Raw genomic sequence first — 23,321 nt, 5'->3', positions numbered from 1 at the left:
CAACTGTGCAATAATGAAGGAAAGCATTCCAATCAAAACCATTTGATTGTGCTCCCCACCCCACGCATCCCCCAAATTCCCAGTAATATTAACAATTTGTGAAGCTAAGAGGAATATTTAATTCCATGCAGAAGCAAAAGATTAGTATGTTTTTGTAAAAATATTCAGCTCATGCTATTTCTATTTTGTATAGCATGCGGTAAATCTGAAGCTATTGCTGTCTGATACCTGATTTCGCAGATTTACAGCATGGAACTTGCATATACATCCATAATGAAAATAACTTCGCTTGGTGGATATCTTGAGTCACAAATTTTGGTATTTTATAGCTATCATACAAAAATGCTTTAGGCATTTAGTTGGGACGCACAATGTTGCTTAAATCCTCCTTATCTCTGTAGCCTTCCACGGCCCTACAACCCTTTGAGGTTTCTACGCTCTTCCATTTCTGGCCTCTTGTGCTTCATTGATTTTAATCACTCTGCCATTGGTGGCTGTGCTTTCAGTTGGCCAGCCTCCCTACATCTCTCTCCTGTTATAAGATGCTCCTTAAAACCAATCTTTTTTGATCCAGCTTTTGGACGTGTCCTGATATTCCTTTATATAGCTGTGGTTTTTTTATAGATATCGCTTGAGTGCCTTGAGGCATTTTGCTATGTTAAATGCACCATATAAGTAGTTGTTGATTTATATTTAATATTTCTAGGCCAGTTAGTGATTATGTCAGTTAAGAAGAAATTGATGTTAGTTGGTTTAGTAAGGAAGAAACATTTCAAACAAAACTTTGCCCTGTGAAGATTCTGGTCCATATTTGGGAAAGATGATAACTGAATTGCAGGTAATGTAGTTCCTTCATACTCCATTGGTGCATGATGACTTTTTGTCAAGCACAATTGATCAAAAAACTGTTTACTAAACTGGATTATTGCTTGTCCTGTATTACATTGATAAAAGATGGCAGGTTTGCTTAAATAAATGTTTGTACCTTCTAGGAGATGATTGAGAACTATGTACATTGGAATGAAGATATTGGAGAGTGGCAGCTGGTAGGTTTGTACAGTTAATAAATTGGGACAAAAATATTGTGCTCAACTAATGCAAGACTAGAAAATTTATATTGACCAGTGATATCTGTAAAGCCACTGAATGATGCAAGTCCTTAGAACTGTCAACAAGAGGAGATGCAGTATTTCTATTTCCACTGTAGACTTGATAACTCTCTATCATTAATATAGTTCTGATTAAATGTAATATTAAATCAAGAAATATATCAAATACAGTAGTTTACATAAGTCTAGTTTTATGTGGGAATATCCAGCAACAAGCCATTTGGCCCAACCAATCCATGCAAGCTTTTATGCTCCCTCAAGCCTCCTCCCATGTTTCCTCCTCTAAGCATAACCCCTCTCTTCCACGCTCCCACATATGCTTATCTCGCCTCCCCTTAACTGCATCTATATTACTTGGCTCAACCGTTCCCTGTGGCAGAGAATTCCACATACTCACCACTGGTTAAAGAAATTTCTCCGGAATTCCCTTTTGGAGTACTTGGTGACTAGCTTACAATGGCCTCTAGTTTGCCCTTCCCCACAAATGGAAACACCTTCTATCCAACAAAACATTTCATAATTTTAAAGACCTCTATTCGCTCTTCTCCTCAGCCACCATTATTTGAAGGTAAAAGAAACACAGCCTGTTCATCCTTCCCTGTTGGGTACAGCTAGCATTCCTAATGTGTCCCCAAAAAACAGGGTGCTAAACGAAAACTTGCTAAACAAAATCTCTGTCTCATAAGAAAACATTTAAAAGCATGGGTTGCATTCCTAACCTGTAAGCTTTACATTAAAAACCCATTGACCATGACCCTAACTGGTCCAAAAATCCTCTAACTTGTTAACTCGTATTAACTTTCTTCTTGCTTCCCAACCTCCCATTCCCCATCCCTCTCCCACTCCCTCCCCAACACTCCTCACCACTTCCTTCCCTAATTTCCTCCCATTCATCAATTCCCACTCTCCCTTCCTCCCACTTGCCGCCTCCGTCTCCAAACTTCCTACTTGCTGCTTCTCTCTCCCACCTCCTCCTGCTCACAGCTTCCCTTTCCCGCTTCCTCCTGCTCACATGCTCCTTCCCTCCAACTTGCTGCTCCTCCCCTAAGCCCACCCTCACAGCATGGGATCCAGAGAGGGGTGGCAAACAAGAAGCGGCGAGGGTTTGGGGAGGGAAGTGGTGAGTGGGAGGGGCTGCAGGGCGGAAGGGGGGGAATGGCAAGCGGGAGTGGCTTGGGGGTGAGGGAAGGGCAAGCGGGAGTGGCTGGGGGGGTGAGGGAAGGGGCAGGGTGTTGCAGGAGAGGCTAGGGAGGGCAGCGGCGAGCGGGAGAGACTGGTGGTGAGGGAGGGAAGCGGCAAGTGGTGGAGGCTGGTGTGGGTGCGTGGGAGGGGCCATGGGGGCAGGGAGCTGGGGTGGGATGGGTGTGTGGGGGAAGCAGCGAATGGGAAAGGCCAGTGAGGGAGGGAAGTGGTGAACAGGTGGAGGTGGGGGGAAGCAGCGAGCAGGGGGGTGGTTTCAGGATAGGGAAGGGCAGTTATGTTTTTTAAAAAAGCAGAGTAAGCGCACACTATTACAATGCAGTTCTTGGGGTTCTTTCCTAATTTGCAAACCACGCTAAAATAAAAATGCACTGTTGGAATGCACATTCAACAGGGGTTACCTGTATAACTTTGCATATCTGACATTACCTTCGTAAATCTTTTTTCTACCCTCTCCAGTGACTCGATAGAGTTTTGATAATATAGTAACCTGAACTGTACACAGTACTCCCAAGTGTAATCTAACCAAGATTTGATACAAGTTTAACTTCTCTACTTTTCAATTCTATCCCTCTATAAATAAACATTAGTGCTTTTTTTTTTATGTGGCGTTATTGGTCTTTGTCATTACGAATACACAAATCATTAAAAATACTCTCAGGTCCCTTTGTTTCTATATCCCATTTAGATTATATTTTCCAAGTAATATGTGACTTCCTTATTTTTGTAACTGAAATGTAATACCTCACAGTTGGGCTGAAAATCATTTTACCAGTTAAGTGCCCTTTCTGCAAGCTTACTAATATTGGCTCAAAACTTGTTGCAGTCCTCCTCAGCATTGATTTATTTCCTTCACCCCCCACCAATTTGGTGTTATTTGTAAATTTGGAAGTTGTATTTTATTCCAAAGTCAAAATCATTTTTGATTCCAAAGGCAACTTGTCTAAATTTCATACAGGTGTTAAATCTATAGTAAAGTAATGTCAGCATTTTGTTGTTTAAGATCAATTTTACAGTTCTGCTTTGTACATTCACACTACTAAGTCTCACCAGTGTACCTCATTACCAGTTGAGGTGCGATTCCAAGACTAATCTACAGAAAATGGTCTGCAATTCTTCCACACTTGATCTTGTTTTTTTAGTGCATCCTAAAGGATTGGTTACAACCTTAAGAATGTTACTAACTTTTAAGCTCTCAAGATTTATCTTTTAATTGTAGAAATGTGTGGCATACACAGGAAACAACATGAGAAAACAGACTCCTGTACCTGACAAAAAAGAAAAAGATGTAAGTTTTGAATTCTTAGATTTAAAGGAAACAGTTTCATCTAAAGATGTTCTTTGTTGCCCCCTCTACCCCCTCTGTTTCCAATGCCCCAACACTATTTATTAATTATTTTTAATAATGGGAAATTCTGGAAATACTCAGTAGTTCAGTTTGCATCTGATGTGAGAGAAACAGTTAACGTTTCAAGTCTGTGATTTTTGTCAGAACTAGAAAAAATTACAGATGTAATAGGCCTTTAAGCAAATACAGAAGGAGGGAAAGAGCAAAAGGAAAGGTCTGTGATAGGATGGAAGGGAGGAGAGATTATGTTATAAAGGGATGATGATGATGAAACAAGAAACATAAAATAGACCTAACAGAGATGTAAGTGGGAATAGCAGGATCATTGCCAACAGGTGTCATCTGGAAAAGTGGGACAGCGATTATGATCTGAAATCATTAAACTTAATGATTGTGCCTAGAAGGCTGTAACTTTCCTAATCAAAAGATAAGGTGTAGTTCCTTGAGCTTATATTGAGCCTTACTGAAACAGTGTAGGAGGCTGAGGCCAGCGTGTGAATAGCGTGGAGAATTAAAATGAAGCTCAGCATCATACCTGTGAACTGAATGAAGATATTTCGCAAAGCTGTCATCCAATTTGTGTTCGGTTTCTCAAGTGTACATGATACTACATCATAAGTAGTATGATAAATTGAAGAAGTACAAGAAATTGCTTTTTCCCTGCTGAGTATTTCCAGCACTTTTTATTTTTAGTTAAAGGTTTAGGGCCCTGGCTGATGGGAAGGGATGACGTAAAGGGGCATATTTATTAATTGGTGTTTATGTCTTTGTTATCTTTTCCTGAATTGTAATATAATGGATCTACTGGAAGTGTCATTTATTTAGTTTATCTAGTAGAATAATTGGATTTTTCAATTAAACATGGCTCTAATCTCTGCAGTGACTTTTTTTTATAGGGTGTGTTTGTGCTTTTTGAAGAATGCTGCTCTGACATTGATTAAAATAGCAACAAAATAATTTTGGTGACTTGATCCTTTTTGGATTTTTATAAATCATGATTACTGTATCAAACTTACCCTAATATAGCAGAGGTGTGAAGTGTGAAATCACAAACTTAGGAGTGCGCAACTTTGCAGAAATCCAGTTATGTCTCTACACAGTTTATGCCATTTCAGATACTATGGACCTTAGCCTGAAGCCATACAATGGCTGTAGCGCCAAAAAGGTCAGAGTTCGTACTCTGCCAGTTAGAGGAGTCCTGATTTGGGCACTTAGTTCCTAAAGACATATAAAGGCTTGAAACTTCTGAAACGGGAAGCTGCGAATAACACTACTTATGCCTCTGATGTACCTCGGGATCTTGAAGTCCCCATGTGCACACGTGCGTGGTACTTATGCGCGAAGTTTAAACTTCCATTGGCGGTTTTACCTTGGCTGGATTGCTGCGCAACAGTGGGATCAGATGGCCAGAACAAAGGAGACTTGGGTTGTTTGCTCTATACTTGTCTTGGTTTTTACACGGATTTGCTTAAACTTTTCCCAGCAGGTGTAAAGCCTGCTTAGGGGGCGCAGCTTGAAGTAAATCAGCTGGATTGTCAAAACACTTGAGCTTCACGGCAACCCTGACAATATTCATCCTCTCCCTGCCACTCCCAGCAGTGTTCACCCTCACCACCCATCCCCCTGCTAACTAGCCTTCCGGAATCATTGGCTCCCGGCCGGGTGATGTTGGGAGAGTTGTAAGCATTGTCAGATGTGTGCAGGAAGTGGGGGAGGGGGAAAATGAGCATTGTCTGGCATGGGGAGAGGGTGTGCCAGGGGGCAGGTGGTGGGGAGGTAAGGTGAGCATTGTTGGGGGTGTGGGAGGGAGGGTGAGCATTGTTGTGGGTGAGGGAGAAAGGTGAGCATTGTTGAAGGTGAACAAGGGCGTGAGGTGGTTGTGCAGTGCTGAGGTTGACAGATCCATTTAAAAACAATGCAAGTCAATGAACTGAAAACAGACCTTAAGGGGTGTGTCTTCAGTTCATGATGAGAAAAGGGACTGACTTCACTGGAAATTTATGCTTGCCATAAGGCCTCCCGACCCTATTCATCGCTGGATCTCTGATGATGCCAGGATCAGAAGGTCTGAGGCTCCAGCAGATATGGTAAGTGGGCAGTTTAAATTGCAATTAGTGACAAGCGCATCCATTCAGCTGCTGACCAGAAGATTTAGGTCAATGTCTCACTACGTTAGGTTATAAAGTACACAGAATATTCAATTTAAGCTTTTTTCTCAGTTTACGTATTTTTAAACCCATCCTTACTCTGATTTGACTTGTGTGCTTCTCAGAGTCAAACTTTGCTGACTTTAGTGCATTCTGCTGTTAGGGTGGGACCTAAATCCAGAGCATTCAGTAACTTTTATGTCAAGGAGCACCTGAAACTACTTTGTATCAATTTAAAAATGGCACTAGAACTCAGCCTTGGTCAACCTGGCAGAAATTACATTCTTATCTGTTAGAATTAGAAACAAAAAAATGATATAAGGACATAACTTGGTTTAGTGGTATGATTTCTTACCTCTTGAGTTATAAGGGTGAGGACACAATTTGAAGACAAGCTGAGATTTTCTGGCCGTTATATATCCCTTAACCAACACCACCAAAGCAGACCATTTATTGTATTACAGTTTGTGGGACCTTATCATACGTAATTTGACTACCGCAATTGCTTACAAAACAAATGGATGCTCTTTGGGACATTTAGAAGAGTGAAAAAAGCTATAGAAATGCAAGTTCTTTCTTTCTGTACTCAGAAGACTAAATACATCTTACAGTTCTATTGCAGAAGCATAAATGTTGCTCAGTTTTCCTACTAGCATCTACCATACAGTACATAATGTTCATTATATCATGGGTATTGATTCCTGCAATTATAATTATAATTCAAGTTTACCAAGTGCACAGGTGCATTTTCTGGATTGTATGTGAAGTCATTCCTGTGAGGCCTAATAAAAGTGCAAAGTGCAGCAAATCCTGTCTGAAGTGAATTTAATATTAAATGATGCCATGATGCCTGTCAGTTTGAATGTATAGGATGGAAGAGATTCACACTAATAGTATAAATTGCGTTTGCAGAAATTCTGAACTGCACAGAAACGCCGTAATTTTTTTGTTTGATTTCCAACCTGAAACTAATCTTTGAGTGCTTTCTTTATTATTTTAGCCATTTGAAGTGGATTTGTCACACGTTTACTTGGCCTACACCGAAGAAAGTCTGCGGCAATCATTAATGAAGCTGGAGAGGCCAAGAACCTCCAAGGGAGGGAAATCTAGACCCAAAACAGGCAGAAAGTAAGGCAATGATGGGAATATTTAAATTCCATTCAAAATATATATTACGTTCCTTACTTTTTATATTTTCATTTTACTCTAATTTGTTCTGCCTAAAAATTGTGACTTTGTTGAGATATGATTCTGCCGGGACAGGGACACTTCTGATACCTCATCCATGTAGCTATCAAAGGGAGGTACAGTGGCAGTCCTGATTAGGGAAGACATTGTGGTGTTGCAAAGAGGGGATATCGTTGATTGAACGAGGACAGAATCCATTTGGTTGAGTCAAGAAACAAAAAGGGGATATGATCAGGGCCAGAGCCACTCAGCTCCTAACCTCATTACAGCTTTGGTTCAAACATGAAAAAAAGAGCTGAACTCGAGGTGAGGTGAGAGTGACTGCCCTTGACACCAAGGCAGCATTTGACTGAGTGTGGCATCAGGGAGCCCTAGCAAAACTGAAGTCAATTGGAATTAGGGGAAAACTCTCCACTGCTTAGAGTCATAGCTAATACAAAGGAATATGGTTGTTATTGTTGGAGGTCATCATCTCTGTCCTGAGACATTGCTACAGAAGTTCTTCAGGGTAATGTCCTAGGCCCAACCATCTTCGGCAATTTCTTCAACGACCTTCCCGCTATCTCAACCTCAGAAGTGGGGATGTTCGCTGACGATGGCACAATGTCATCACCATTTGCGACTCCTTGGAAACTGAAGCAGTCTGTGTCCATATGCAGCAAAACCTTGACATTATCCAGGCTTGGTCTGATAAATGGCAAGTAACATTTACGCCACACAAGTGCCAGGCAGTGACTAACTCCAACAAGAGTGAATCTAACCGTCTCCCCTTGACATTCAATGGTATTACCATTGCTGAATCCCCCCCCCACTATCAACATTCTACGAGGGGGTTACCATTGACGAGGAACTGAACTGGACCCGCTATATAAATACTGTGGCTACAAGAGCAGATTAGAGGCTGGAAATTCTGCAGAGAGTAACTTGCTTTCTGTATCCCCAAATCCTGTTCACCAGTCTACAAGGCACAAGTCAGGAGTGTGATGGAATACTCTCCACTTGCCTGGATGAGTGCAGCTCCAACGACACATAAGAAGCTCGACACTACCCTGGACAAAATGCGTATTTGGCACCCCATTCACTCCCTCCACCATCGACCCACAGTGGCGGCATGTGTACTATCTATAAGATGCAATGCAGCAACTCACCAAGGCTTCTTCAACAGCACCTTCCAAACCCACAACCTCTACCACCTAGAAGCACAAAGACGGCAGACACGTGGGAACACCACCACTTGCAAGTTCCCCTCCAAGCTACACACCATCGTTACTTGGAACTATATCGCCGTTCCTTCACTGTCACTGGGTCAAAATCCTGGAACTCTCTTCCTAACAGTACTGTGGGTGTTCCTACACCATATGTACTGCAGCAGTTCAAGAAGGCAGCACACCACCCCTCCTCAAGAGCATTTAGGGATGAGCAATAAATGCTGGCCTAGCCTGTGATGCCCACATCCCATGAATGAATAAAAGAAATCATATTACTGGAAGCATTCTATGGGCCTCCAAATAGAGATCTGCAGTGAAATCACAGATGTGCAAGGACTATAAAGTGGTGATATTGAAAGACTTTAATTGCCCAAATATTGATTGGGTAACGTTTGAGTAAAGGGTAAGGAAGGGGGGATTTCTGAAATGTGCACAGGAGAACTTCTTTATCGGTGTGTTCTCAGTCCACCTAGCAAGGATGTTATGCTAGTCTGGCACTGGGGAATGAAGTGGGCCAAGTGGGACTTAGTGTCTGTGGGGAAACACTTGCCTAACAAGGGTGATCATTGTGCCATAAGGTTTACACTAGTAATGCAGAAAAGCAAAGAACAATGTAAAGTAGAACATCTAAATTGGAAGAAGGCTTATTTCAATGGGCTGAGAAGGGATTTAGCCAGCATAAAATGGCACCAAACACTGACACAAAAAACTAATGGATCTATGGATGATCTTTAAGGAGGAGATGCTTCAGATATATAGGCTAAGTACAATCCAGCAAGGGGAAGAAAATAAGACCGGCAAAGAGAGAATAAATGGAAGTCAGATGAAAAGGGAATCTATAGCTTTTCCACATGTAAATAGTAAATGTAGGGTGAATCCTATTAGGGACAAAGAGGGTGATAGCTTCTTAAGAGATGCAGGGCAAGGTTAGAATTCTTAATCCTTGTATCAGTGTTTACTAGGGAAGACGAATCTGACAAAATATCGATTGAAGTGGAGATAGTGGAGGTAATGGGGTGAAATTTAAGAGGCAGGAGGTACTGGGAAGGCTGGCTATGTTTAGAGTGGATAAGTCACTTGGTCTGGATGACTTACATCCCAGGTTGCTAAAGGAAGTGGTAGTGGAGATAGCAGAAGGGCTAGCCACAATCTTCCAATCTTTCCTAGATATGGGGAAGATGCCAGAGGATTGGAGAGTGATAAATTTGGTGCCCTTATTCAAGAAGGGGTGTTTCTAGCAGCTACAGGCCAGTTTTCAAAACAATAATCAGGGGAAAAAAATCAACATAAACTTGGAGAGGTTTTAGTTAATTAAGGAGAGCCAGCACAGATTTGTAAAAGGCAAATCATGCTTGACTGAAGTTTTGATGAGGTGACAGAAGGCTGAAGGGAATGCAATGGATGTTGTCTAAAGGAATTTAAGAAAATGTTTGACAAAGTATCACACAAAAGGCTGCTTAACAAAATTGTGGCTCATGGAATAGGAGGGTCAGTGTCAACTGGGATGGAAAATTGGCTTAATGGCAAAAAACAGCAAGCCATGGTAAATGGTTGTACCTGGAGGATGGTAGATAACTTAGTGCCAGGACCACTGTTTTAATTAACTGCAACAAGGCATAGGTAGGCTAACAGATTGGGCAGAGAATTGACAGATGGAATTTAATACAGAGTGGTGTGAGTTGATTTATTTTGGCAGAATGGATAGGGAGAAGCAAAATAGACATAATGGCACAGTGACAATGGGATATAGGGATCTGGGGGCACATGTGCATAGATCTTTGAGTCATTGAGAATGTGCTTAGGAAAGCATATGGGATATGAGGGCTTTATAAATAGGAACATTGTGTACAAAAGCAGGGAAGTTAAACTGAACCTTTATAAAGCTCTGATTAGACCACAGTTAGAGCATTACATCCAATTTTGGTCACCACAGTTTAGGGAGGGTGCAGAAGAGATTTACCAGAATGGTTCCAGTATTGGGGGGTTTTAGCTACAGGTTTGGGTTGTTCTCCGTGGATTAAATGAATGTGGGTGGTGTTTGGCTAGAGGTGTACAACATTATAACATGTTTGGATAAGATAGATGAAGAAAACTGTTCCCATTGGCTGGTGCTACAAGGATTTTGGACACAGATTTATGTTTTGGGCATAAATTGCAGGAGAAATGTGAGGAAGCACTTTATTTATATAGTGAATGGTAATAACTTGGAACTCTGCTCAAGCGAGTGGTGGAAGTATTGACGGTCAATGATTTCAGAAGGAAATTGGATGGCAACTTGAAGGAAATAAACTTGCAGGGCTTCAGGGATAGAGTGGAAGAATGGGACTGACTGGATTGCTCTATGGAGAGTCTGCATTGATTCATTGACCCAAATGGCCTCCTTTGGTGCTGTAAATTATTCTTTGACTCTGATCCTACGTGAGCTTTACTGAGAAGTATCAATAGGCTATTCAACCATGGATGTGATCATGACCAAGCCAAAACGTGGCCTATTCCAACAGCCATACCAAGTATACTTCCCTCAGCTACCTGGATATTGCTCAAGAATGTGCTTTACTTCCCAGCCAAAGACTGCTGCAGGTAATTGTAGCACTTCCATTGAAACCATAGAATCAATAAATACAGCACACTTTAAAAAATACCGCATAGAACATAGATAAAACTGAGGATTTTTATGCTGTCATTGAGTAACTGATTTCCTGTCATCTGTTATAGATTATCAGCGAATAAATTCTCCACATTAGACAACTTGGCCCTGCAAAGGGGTAGATAACCAACTCCAGTCCTCTGCTAATGCTCCTTAAACTAGCCAGTAGAGATATAGATGGACATTAATGTAAAGTTTCAGCTTCACCATACACATTTCTGAGGTAGTACAGTTGAGCGTTATGAGTTTTGGGTGCAGTTACATTAATAAGTGAAAAAAGCAAAAAACTGCGGATGCTGGAAATCCAAAACAAAAACAAAAATACCTGGAAAAACTCAGCAGGTCTGACAGCATCTGCGGAGAGGAACATAGTTAACATTTCGAGTCCGTGTGACTCTTCAGCAGAACTAAGGAAAAATAGAAAAGAGGTGAAATATAAGCTGGTTTAAAGGTGGTGGGGGGGGCGCACAAGTAGAGCTGGATAGAGGGCCAGTGATAGGTGGAGATAACCAAAAGGACAAAGAAGTGTTGAAGCTGGTGATATTATCTAAGGAATGTTAATATGATAATAAAGGTACAGATAACCCTAGTAGGGGTGGAGTGGGGGGAAGGGATCGAAATAGGCTGAAAGGCAAAGATAAAACAATCAATGGAATTACATTTAAAAATAATGGAAATAGGTGGGAAAAGAAAAATCTATATAAATTATTAGAAAAAAGGGGGATCAGAAAGGGGGTGGGGATGGAGAAGAGTGTTCATGATCTAAAATTGTTGAACTCAATATTCAGTCCGGAAGGCTGCAAAGTGCCTAGTTGGAAGATGAGGTGCTGTTCCTCCAGTTTGTGTTGAGCTTCACTGGAACAATGCAGCAGGCCAAGGATGGACATGTGGGTATGAGAACAGGGTGGAGTGTTGAAATGGCAAGTGACGGGGACATCTGGGTCATGCTTGCGGACAGACCGAAGGTGTTCCGCAAAGCGGTCACCCAGTCTGCGTTTGGTCTCTCCAATGTAGAGGAAACTGCATAGAGAGCAGCAAATGCAGTAGACTAAATTGAGGGAAGTGCAAGTGAAATGCTGCTTCCCTTGAAAGGAGTGTTTGGGCCATTGGACGGTGAGGAGAGGGGAAGTAAAGGGGCAGGTGTTGCACCTTCTGCGGTTGCATGAGAAGGTGCTGTGGGAGGGGGTTGAGGTGTAGGGGGTGATGGAGGAGTGGACCAGGGTGTCCCGGATGGAACGATCCCTGAGGAATGCCACCAGAGGGGGTGAAGGGAAGATGTGTTTGGTGGTGGCATCATGCTGGAGTTGGCGGAAATGGTGGAGGATGATCCTTTGAATGCGGAAGCCGGTGGCGTGATAAGTGAGGACAAGGGGGGGCCCTATCATGGTTCTGGGAGGGAGAGGAAGGTGTGAGGGCGGATGCGCGTGAGATGGGCTGGACACGGTTGAGGGCCATGTCAACCACCGTGGGTAGAAAACCTCAGTTAAGGAAGAAGGAAGACATGTCAGAGGAACTGTTTTGGAAAGCGGCATCATCAGAACAGATGCGACGGAGGCGAAGGAACTGAGAGAAAGGGATGGAGACCTCACAGGAAGCAGAGTGTGAGGAGCTGTAGTCGAGGTAGCTGTGGGAGTTGGTAGGCTTGTAATGACTATTGGTGGACAGTCTATCACAAGAAATTGAGAGAGGTCAAGGAAGGGAAGGGAAGTGTCAGAGATGGACCATGTGAAAATGATGGAGGGGTGGAAATTGGAAGCAAAATTAATAAATTTTTCCAGATCCAGAGGAGAGCATGAAGCAGCACTGAAGCAATCATCGATGTACCAGAGAAAGAGTAGTGAGAGGGGGCTGGAGTAGGACTGGAACAAGGAATGTTCCACTTACCCCATAAAGAGACAGGCATAACTGGGGCCCATGCGGGTACCCATAGCTACACCTTTTATTTGGAGGAAGTGAGAGGAGTTTAAGGAGAAATTGTTCAGTGTGAGAACAAGTTCAGCCAGACGGAGGAGAGTAGTGGTGGATGGGGATTGTTCAGGCCTCTGTTTGAGGAAGAAACTGACAGCGATCAGACCATCCTGGTGGGGGATGGAGGTGTAGAGGGATTGGACGTCCATGGTGAAGAGGAGGTGGTTGGGGCCAGGGAACTGGAAATTGTGGATATGACGTAGGGTGTCAGAGGAATCACGGATGTAAGTGGGAAGGGACTGGACAAGGGAAGAGAGAATGGAATCAGGATAGCAAGAAATGAGTTACGTGGAGCATGAACAGGCTGACACAGTCGGTCTGCCGGGACAGTACTGTTTGTGAAATTTGGGTAGGAGGTAGAGGCAGGCCGTCCGAGGTTGGGAAACTGAGGTTGGAAGCTGTGGAAGGAAGATCTCCAGAGGAGATGAGGTCATAACAGTCCTGGAAACAATGGCTTGATGTTCAGTGGTGGGGTCATGGTCCAGGGGGAGGTAGGAAGAAGTGTCTGCAAGTTGAAGCTCAGCCTCTGCAAGGTAGAGGTCAGTGCGCCAGACAACAACAGCACCACCCTTGTCAGCAGGTTTGATGACAATGTCAGGGTTGGACCTGAGAGAACGGAATGCAGCAAGTTCAGAGAGAGACAGGTTAGAGTGGGTGAGAGGAGCAGAGAAACTGAGACGACTAATGTCACGCCTACAGTTCTCAATGAAAAGATCAAGAGAAGGTAAGAATCCAGAGGGAGGGTTGCAGGTGGAGGGAGAATATTGGAGGCGGGTAAAAGGATCTGTTGAACGGGGAGAGGACTCCTGCCCAAAGAAGTGAGCACGGAGAGGAAGGCGGCAGAAGAAGAGTTCAGCATCGTGCCGAGCCCGAAATTCATTCAGATGAGGGTGCAAGGGTATGAAACTCAGTCCTTTGCTGAGCACCGAACGTTCAGCATTGGAGAGGGGAAGGTCGTGGGGTATAGTGAATACACGGCCGGGGCTGGGATTGGAAGATGGGATGGGGACAGAGGGACAGGCAGGGGCGGAGGATCCTGGTTGGGCATTGGTGTCGATGAGTTGTTGGAGCTTGCATTCCTTTGCACCTGAAAGAAAGAGACAAAGTTTCTTGTTGAGGCGTCGGATGAGACCAAGAATAAAATGAAACTGGGGGCACGGACAGCTTGGAAATAAGGTGCAGCAGTTCTGCTGGAGGGAGAGGTCGAGTGTGTTCATATGGCGGCGCATGGCACTGAGTGTGGATCTCAGGATGCGACGAGGACAGCAGTTCAAGGACCGTTGTATATCCCGGAAGTATCTGTAATCCTGGGTGGGTTCGAAACATGAGGGATGGAACTTCAGTTGAAATCCACATGGGGTAAGTCGGAGACGGAGACTGTCACTGAGGTAGGAAATATGGCTGTGAAAGCAAGTTTTAGTAAATACCTTGTCAAACACCAGGAGAGAAATGGAAAGCAATGAAGGTGAACAAGGCAAAAGAGAGAGATGGAAATCCTGTCAGAGAGAAGAGCAATACTTCTTCAAGGTAGGCAATCCTCGAATAGAAGTGGCAGTCAATTAAACACTAAGATAAAAGCAAAAAACTGCGGATGCTGGAAATCCAAAACAAAAACAAAAATACCTGGAAAAACTCAACAGGTCTGACAGCATCTGCGGAGAGGAATATAGTTAACGTTTCGAGTCTGTATGATTCTTCAATAGAACTAAGGAAAAATAGAAGAGGTGAAATACAAACTGGTTTAAGGGGCGATGGGACAAGTAGAGCTGGATAGAGGACCAGTGATAGGTGGAGATAACCAAAAGATGTCATAGACAAAAGGACAAAGAGGTGTTGAAGCTGCTGATATTATCTAAGGAATGTGATAATAAAGGTACAGATAGCCCTGGGGGGGGGTGGAATGGGGGGAAGGGATTGACATAGGCTAAAAGGCAAAGATTAAACAATGGATGGAAATACATTCAAAAATAATGGAAATAGGTAGGAAAAGAAAAATCTATATAAATTATTAGAAAAAAGGGGGATCGGAAAGGGGGTGGGATGGAGGAGAGAGTTCATGATCTAAAATTGCTGAACTCAATATTCAGTCTGGAAGGCTGTAAAGTGCCGAGTTGGAAGATGAGGTGCTGTTCCTCCAGTTTGCATTGAGCTTCACTGGAACAATGCAGCAGGCCAAGGACAGACATGTGGTCATGAGAACAGGGTGGAGTGTTGAAATGGCAAGCGACAGGGAGGTCTGGGTCATGCTTGCAGACAGACCGAAGTTGTTAGGCAAAGTGGTCACCCATAAATAAGTGCATTTGTTTAATACTGGGTATAGTTGTGCAGTGTGTGAGATCCCAACATACAAATTCAGAGTGTTAGGACCTGGCTTCACACTCATGACCCTCCCCACCCCAGGAGGAAATTGGCAACTTTTGTTGTGGAAATTGCTTGGAGGCATCCAAAAAGGCCAGCAGGAGTAAAATATTACTCTCCCCTTTTCAGCTGTTTTAATTCTTTATTTGTAAACTTTTCCTTAAATACTTTCTCAATTCAGCAGTGGAGCACCTTAAAATTGTGAAAGGCACTATATAAATACAAGGTTCTTTGTTCCAAATATGCACATTTGTAAGGGAATGTTCTCTTTCTCCCTTAGAGACCCTCCACACACTCAAGTTTGTGATACCAAATTCACAAGTGTATGGCTTGAACAGAATGACTAGCGAGACAAATTTCTTACAATTCACAATTGCTTTATTGAATTATCAACAGCCCTCAGAGAAGGGCTTCATTCAGCAATCATGAAATTCAGTTACAATTACAGTTACCTGGAAACCTGTCCCAACAGAGGCTAAATCCACACTTTGTTCCTAACTTAATTAAATCTTTATATCCTAACTTAATACTTACAATTACCCCTTGGTTGGTCTTCCAATGGTGGCATTGGTCCCTAGATAGAGTTGACCAGACTCTACCAACTTCCTTGACTGCCTGCAGAAAACAACGGCGTCCTACGATTTCTGTCCACTATTTTTTTTGAAAAATATACCTTATAAGATATCTGGAAGAATATTAAAAAACATTTCTAAATCGCCATCACAAAAAGTGCAATGAGATTCAACTTTTCCACATGGATCACGAGTTGCTTCAAAACAATGAATATTACAATCATTTCAATATGGTCATTACAGACAATCAGACAATGGTATTGGAGTTATCAACATACATCATGTTGCACTCTGTGGTGCTTCAATACAATTATAATGCAATTAGTATTCAATGCATACATTCATTGTGAGCTATACAGCCCGAGGGGTTCTAAACAATTCCCAGCCCCTTGGTGTACTGTGGCAGAAAGGTCTTAGACAGTGACCTTTCCCCATTGCATTCAGTCCCCAATTATGCCATTTCTACTGCTGGCCTGACAACTCATTTCAATGTCCAGTAGTTAACACTCTTCATTTATTTTATGCATAGTCCAGACAAATACGATCAGTTCATGTTGGTTGAAACAATAGTTTTTCCATGGAAAATATTTCTTGAATATAATCAGCTCTCACATTGTTTAAACAATTCCCCTGCTGTTTTGAGGCACCTGGCTATAAGGTCAATGAAAATTTGAATATTAATGGCCCATTCCTTGTGCCACTGTATCGGGTAATAGTTCTCTTAATTGGGTTAATCAGTGGTAGGTAATGGCATTTCCCTGGTACCATTGACTAATTGCTATCGTGGAACAATGTCCAATGGCCTTTTTGATGAGCCATTTTTTTTATTAAATGCCTGAATTAACCCCTTGTTGCATAGCTCTGTGCTGTTGGCTGCAGCTTGGTTTCTGTATTGTGATTTAAAAAAAAATGTCCTTGGGTTTGGGTTTTATGCTCCATAAATTTCCCAGTTGGAGGGGATTCCGATCGTACACGTTTTATAAAAAATAGTTTACTTCATCAAAGTTAATGTGACACTTGAACACCTTAAAGTTTATTGCTTGCATATTATAGATTCAAGAATGCTCGGAAAATAGATGATTTGAACGATATTGTGTAATTAAATTTGATCACCAAAAGGAAAAAGGATATGTGTTCAGAAAGGTGGAAGTCTTTCAATATTGAATGGGTCAAAGCGCAGTAATGGTTCAATGTTGCTTTCGCTACAGGAATTCCCATGTTTTTCAGAAACGTTTTCCTTTCAAGGGAAGAAAGCTGACAACCTGTGGAGCAATTTACATGCTATGAACAAAGTGAATAACTACAAATCCAACACAATGCCGGAGTTTTCAAACCATTTATTGGGATAGTCCAATCCCCTCATTGAAAGACATCCCAAAAATGAGTCCGGGTTGGTAAAAGACAAGGCTGTGGAAATTCTTAAATGTGTGTAGTGGTGCTGTTGGAGTTAAATCCTGCTGTATGTCAAACTAAGATTACCCAATGGTTAGGGCATTGTCTTGCAAGATTATGCAAAGCAGAGTGGAAGGAGACAACCTTAGGTCCACTTAAAGTACTAAGCTCGATGAGTAATGGAAAAGTGTCCTGGAGTAGTGTCATTTTTGTTACTATCTTAGCACTCATTCAGTTTAACCTTTCCCTAAATAAATTACCAAAAGACCATTGTGACCCATTTCTTTTTACATAACCAGGAAACGATCTACAAAATCTGAAGCTGGAATTGAATCCCTTCTTCAGTGATCAATAGATGAGACTGACCAAGGCGGGTGGACCAGATGTTGGACGGAAAATGTTTCCAGGACAATGGAAAGTAATTATTGTGCAAAGAACGAGTTGTCGCATTGAGGCTTTCTTGAACCATACTTACTGATCTGTAAGAAGACTGGAATAAGAAACAGGCTTAAATTTAATACTAATAACAAAATGAAATGCCAGTGAGTTTGTAAGTTTTATTAGTCAATATTCCAGTTGCTGTCAGAATACTGGTAGTGAATGTTTACAACTAAATGTTTTGGGATTCCAGTGTTTAGTTGTCATTTTGTTCTTCTTGACATTGGTCTTGGCTTATATTTTGGTTGGTTTTAGTGGTGAGTAGAGAATGTATTACTGGCAGCTAAGCTATTAAAAGGAATTTGCTGTCTGAAAGAAATACAAAGTCTGAATTAACATTTTCAAACATTCCTTCAAGCTCAAAGGACCTTGACCTCTAAAATTGTTTCAAACGTCTAGCTCCCAAGCAATTTAACAGAAATGAAACTTTCACCTCTCAGTCGCACCTTTCTTCTGCTTTAAAAACACAAACTTGGGTTCACCTCACCACTAGTTCTTTGTTTATCTTGTCTCCTGTTAGCCAGAGGCTTATGTGCACTTTGTACAGATCTTATGGCAAGGGTTTGCAGTTCTCGAAATGTGTTCAATGACTGCTGTAAAATAAGATAATTTTGTTTTCTGTTAGATAATGTGGTTCCCTAATTTTGATTAAGATGGTATATTGCATCAGTCATTTCAGAATAGATTATTTAAACACAAGGCACGTCATTCACCTTAGGAAAAAAAATGTTTTACGGCAATGGTGAAATTGCTTGTTCTATTAAATTGTTCACTCTTCTCCATCAGGGATGCAAGACCATGGAGAGGGTTGAGTGCAGTAGAGACTCACTAGGATAAGGTTTCATTTCTGAAAAGAGACTGGAAACTAGGGTATTTTCATTAGAACAAAGAAGGTTAAGAAGAAATCTGATTGTGTTGAAAATGGAGAAGTTTTGGTAAATTCAGAAAAAACATCTATTTTTACTTGCAGTTTCATACCAAAGGGCATAAGTTTGGTATTCACTAAAAACACTGAGTAGTTATTCTATTTTTTTTATGCAGGGAGTATTGAGAACATGGAATAGCATACATACAATGGTAGAAACTGAATCGAGACATACTCTATCTATAAAGCAAGTAAATAAATAATTTTTAAAAATGAAAGGATTTGGAGAAAAGGTCTGGGAATAGAATTAGATGAATAACTCTTTCACAGAGTTGGCACTAGCACAATGGACTGAATGACCTCTTCAGTACTATAACATTCTTCGATTCTTTCCTGGTTGAACCCCATAAATATAATCAATTGGCAGGTGCCACAAATTACCATAATATGTGAGGAACTATTTAGTACTAGCAACTGTTAACTTGAAAAGCTGACAACATAAATTTACGGAAACAAAATCAGATCACGAAGGAGACACTGCGCACAATAGGGAATCTCCATTTGACATGCACACGCTGTAGTTAGACCTCTAATATTGTCATTCCAATTCTCCAACCCACTCTCTCTACATGTCTCCACTAGAAGCTCAGGACTGCTGAACCAGCTCTTAATAGCCTTTTTAAAAAAACAAGCACCTGTAGCTTTTACTTTTCAAACAGGAAGAGTTAGTCAGAGATTTCACTTAAACATTCCTTAGTTATGCTTGTCTAAAGGAAAGCTTTGGTTTGGAAACATGTGACAGATTCTGGTAGGAGCTTTCATTCTGCAGCAAAATAGAGGGGATCTATTCAAACTGTTTGCAGGATGGAAAATGACCAGGAAAAGCAAACTCTCCCAAAAAAAATTGATAGGAATTGCAAGCTTTGAGTTCCTGTTACTACCGACACTATACCATACTCTTAAATATTATGAGTGCTCTGCTTTTTAAACATTATATAAAGTTAAAAACTTCAGCTCAGTGTTCACCACCCACTCTTGAGAACTAAGGTGGTACTTGCTGCTATAAATGTGAAAAACAAAAGTTTGAATGTGTACAGGTAGTTGCACAGTAGCTAATCCATAGCAAGGATACTTTGTTTCTTGGTTTCAATTTTTGACTTGGAAATATGTAACCAGCTCATTAATGGCACCTATGAACCATTGTTGGTTCTTTGGCACACATTTATGACTACAGAAGTAGATTTGATTGTAATATTTCAGGCTTAGCTGGAAAACTGATGTTTATGGAATCATAAATTTCATAATGCTTGACTACTGATTCCAAGGTTAAAATAAAATCATGCATTTATTTTTCAGCAATAAGCAAAAGGTCAACTAAATCACTAATACAAATGGAACTAAATTACTAATACAAACGCATAAGTGAAAATTTATTCACGTTGTAGAAACAGTAACTATGAAAGCTGCTAACTCCAACCCATTATATTGTAATGCACCATTTATAGCTTGTTGTTTCATGATGAACATTTTTAAGGACTGCTACTTGCATATCACTAGAGCACTAAATTGATCACATTTTCATTGATCATATTTCTGCATGATTTGCAACCATGCCAGAAAGCTTTTACTACTTTTTGCTACGTATTAAATGGCACAGGGACCATGCAGCTTGTGACTCTTTGATAGTAAAAAGATGACAAAGCAGCCCAGCATTCAGAAACATAGCCAATACTTTTGCTACTTCCTTTGTTAACATGACTAGAAGATTTTATTGCCACAACTCAGGGACAACTGTAAAAGGCTGAAGGGTAATATGGGCTAGTACGTGTATACAGGAACTGTGTCTGCATTATCCTTATCATTTGTAACTATCCCAATACTGCGGTTAAATTGTTACAAAAAAGCTTTTTCACTGGTTCCAATAGAAGCTGCATTACAGTTAGTGGAACTCAGACCTCAAAAAGATAAACCTGTGGTGAGTACTGCTAATTTGATGGCCTGCGTAATTGTGAAATGAAGAGGCTTAACTGTATAATGCAGTTGAGATATTGTAAATCAATGTCGGACTGATGAATTTGTCCGTCCAGTGTTTCTTCTGAATAGTTTATAAATGTCTGTGTTTTGTTCTTATTGTGAGCTTTAATACACACATGCAGTATTGTATTTTCTCAGAATATTACTTCAGGGAAAATTATATGCTGAAAGTTGTTTACTTATCAAACACAGGAAAATAACCTTTATTCTTTTGTCTGCAAGATAGTATGAACTATGTTTTAACCTCTCTGATTAAACAGCAATTACCCTGGACTGCTGGACAAGAACTCTTTCTTACCCTATATGTATTTAAATTTAATAGTGAGTCTTGAATGCAATGATGTTGCACATATACACAATCCAAGGGGTTTATTATTGTGTTTTAAGATAGTAAACATCATATGTCAGTGTCTGTTAACAAGCCTATTGTAAAATGTTTAAAATCATTAATAGAAAACTGCACATTTTCTGAAATTTTAATGCTGGGTTGTATAGTGTGATTAATAAAGAGGTCCCAGGTTGTGTTTCTTTTTTGTTTCGCCTGACCTGAAATCTCTTGCTATATGCTATGTTCAGAGCAGTTGAAATAAACACCATACAAATGTGGTTTTTATTGATTATTCTTTGTAGCCTGTTATGTATAAATTATGCATTGTGTGATGTACATATGAGACCATGTATATGTATATATACAGCATGTTAATGTCCATAAATAAAGAAATCTCTATACACTTGTATGTTTTATCATTGGTAACCTCAGCAATTTAAACAAATGCTTTGTCATTTTAATCGAATATCCTATGATTTTGCTGACATTAGTTATCATTAGTGTAAATGCACTCTGAAAAGACAGACTTGCATTTATGTAGCACCTTACATGACCTCAGGACATGGCAAAGCACTTTGCAACCAATAAAGTACTTTTGAAGTGTGGTCACTGTTGTAAAGTAGGAAACATGGTAGCGATTTGCACACACCAACCACTCACAAACAGGAATGTGGTTTTTAAAAAATATCTTTTTTGTGACATTGGGGGATAGGTATTGTCTAGGACCCAGGAAATAACTCCCCTGCATTTCAAAATAGTACCATGGGCTCTTTTATGTCTACCTCAGGGCAGAAGTGACTTTGGTTTAACGTTTCATCTGAAAGATGGCACTTCTGATAGTGTAGCACTCCCTTGATCAGCCTATTATTATGATCCAGTTTCTGAAGTGGGGTTTGGGGTATTGAATGCAAAAGCAGACAAATTATGCTGAATCAGGGTGACAACTCTCAGGGAATAAAGGGACACTGGGGGCAGGGGGGCTGGTAAACCTATCAGAGTGGTTGGGGACAGGGTTCCTGCAAACCTATTTCAGCCGTGGGAGGGGATGAGGTGTGGGGATGATAGATGTAGTGTACAAGACCTTGATTGGGTACTACCTAAGTGGCCACAAACTTAGAATATCTTTCTCCCACACACACGCCGCCCACCCTCCACCCCCACCCCTCCCCAACCATGCCCCCACCCCTCAAAAACCCACTGATAAGCCCCATGCATAAATCAGGGTACTTCTGGGGCCAAAAGTGCACACAAACATAAAGGATGAAGTGACAGATGAATTCCGGTTTAAAAAAAAAAGCTCCATGGCGAGTCATGACCAGGGCGGGTCCTAGAAAATGTGTGACTATTTATAACTCTGTTTAGTACTGTGCTGAGTGTTTTCTAAAATTCTGGTTAGGTCACAACTAAAGTATTGGGTCATCTGCTTACCACAGTTTAGGAAAGATATGAGAGTCCTTGAAAGGGTGCAGGGGAGATTTACCAGGATGGTTCCAGAGATGAAGGTTAGACTGGAAGAATCAGGGTTGTTCTCCTTGGAGCAAAAGGGGTTGAAGGGAGATTTGGTAGAGGTGTACAAAATAATGACAGGTTTAGATAGGGCAGCTTTTGTTCATCTACCCTATTAGCTGATGGCACAAGGTCGAGGGAACACAGATGTAAGGTAATAAAAACAGAAAATACTGGAAATACTCTGTTCTGGCAGCATCTCTGGAGAGAGAAACAGCTAACGTTTCAAGTCTGTATGACTTCAAAGGTTTTGGGCAAGTGATGCAGGGGAGTGGAGGGAACAGGGGTGGGGGGAGGGGTGGTGATGGTGTGAGAAGTCAAGAAAACAATGGTAATGACCTGGAACAATTTGCCTATGAGGCTGTTAAAAGCAGAGATAATGTATGATTTCAAAAGGAAGTTGGGTGATAATTTGTGGCAGATAACCTTGCAGGGCTACGGAGGTAGAACAGTGAAATAGGACTAACTTGGTTGCCCTACAAAGAGCTGGTTCTGCCACTCTGGACTAAGCCTACTGTGATGTAATGACTGACTGTCAGAGGTGATCTGTATTTAGACTTAAAACATTAAAATCGACCAACATGCATCATAGGAACAGGAGTAGGCCATTCTGCCCTTAAATCTTTCTCTACCATTCAATTAGATCATGGCTAATATGCATCTTAACTCCATCTCCTCACCTTGGTTCTGTAACCCTTCATATATTCCTAATAAAATCCAATCTCTGATTTGAGTTTTTTTAATTGATCTGGCCTGAACTGTTTTTTGGGGAAGAAAGTTCTATATTTTCGCTACTCTTAGTACAAAGTAGTAGTTTCTGACATCAGCCCAGAATGACCTGGTTCTAACCTTAATGTTATGTGTCTTTGTTCTGGATTTTTCTGCCAAAGGAAATTGTTTCTCTCTACTCTATCAAGTTATTGATTCATAGTATTTCAGTTAGAAAACAACTTAATCTATATCCAAGGAAATACAGGGCTCTCTATACAACCTGCCCTCATAATTTAATCTTT

The 23,321-nt window shown here is 41.1% G+C and overlaps 1 protein-coding gene across 1 annotated transcript in view; it reads left to right on the top strand.

Moving 5' to 3' along the window:
* The window catches only part of kif3a (kinesin family member 3A), a 100,874-nt gene extending 79,669 nt beyond the window's left edge, over positions 1–21,205 (top strand). The window contains exons 15-18 of the mRNA XM_041193337.1: positions 993–1,046; positions 3,529–3,597; positions 6,805–6,932; positions 17,437–21,205. Coding sequence (XP_041049271.1) covers positions 993–1,046; positions 3,529–3,597; positions 6,805–6,932; positions 17,437–17,485 — 300 coding nt within the window. The 3' untranslated portion in view covers positions 17,486–21,205. The remainder of the gene's footprint in view (positions 1–992; positions 1,047–3,528; positions 3,598–6,804; positions 6,933–17,436) is intronic.
* Positions 21,206–23,321: the final 2,116 nt, after the last annotated feature.

Source organism: Carcharodon carcharias, chromosome 8 (assembly GCF_017639515.1).
Source record: "Carcharodon carcharias isolate sCarCar2 chromosome 8, sCarCar2.pri, whole genome shotgun sequence".
Classification (NCBI taxonomy): Eukaryota; Metazoa; Chordata; class Chondrichthyes; order Lamniformes; family Lamnidae; genus Carcharodon; species Carcharodon carcharias.
The sequence above is the reverse complement of the archived record's forward strand: the minus strand, read 5'-3'. Positions and strand labels throughout refer to the sequence as shown.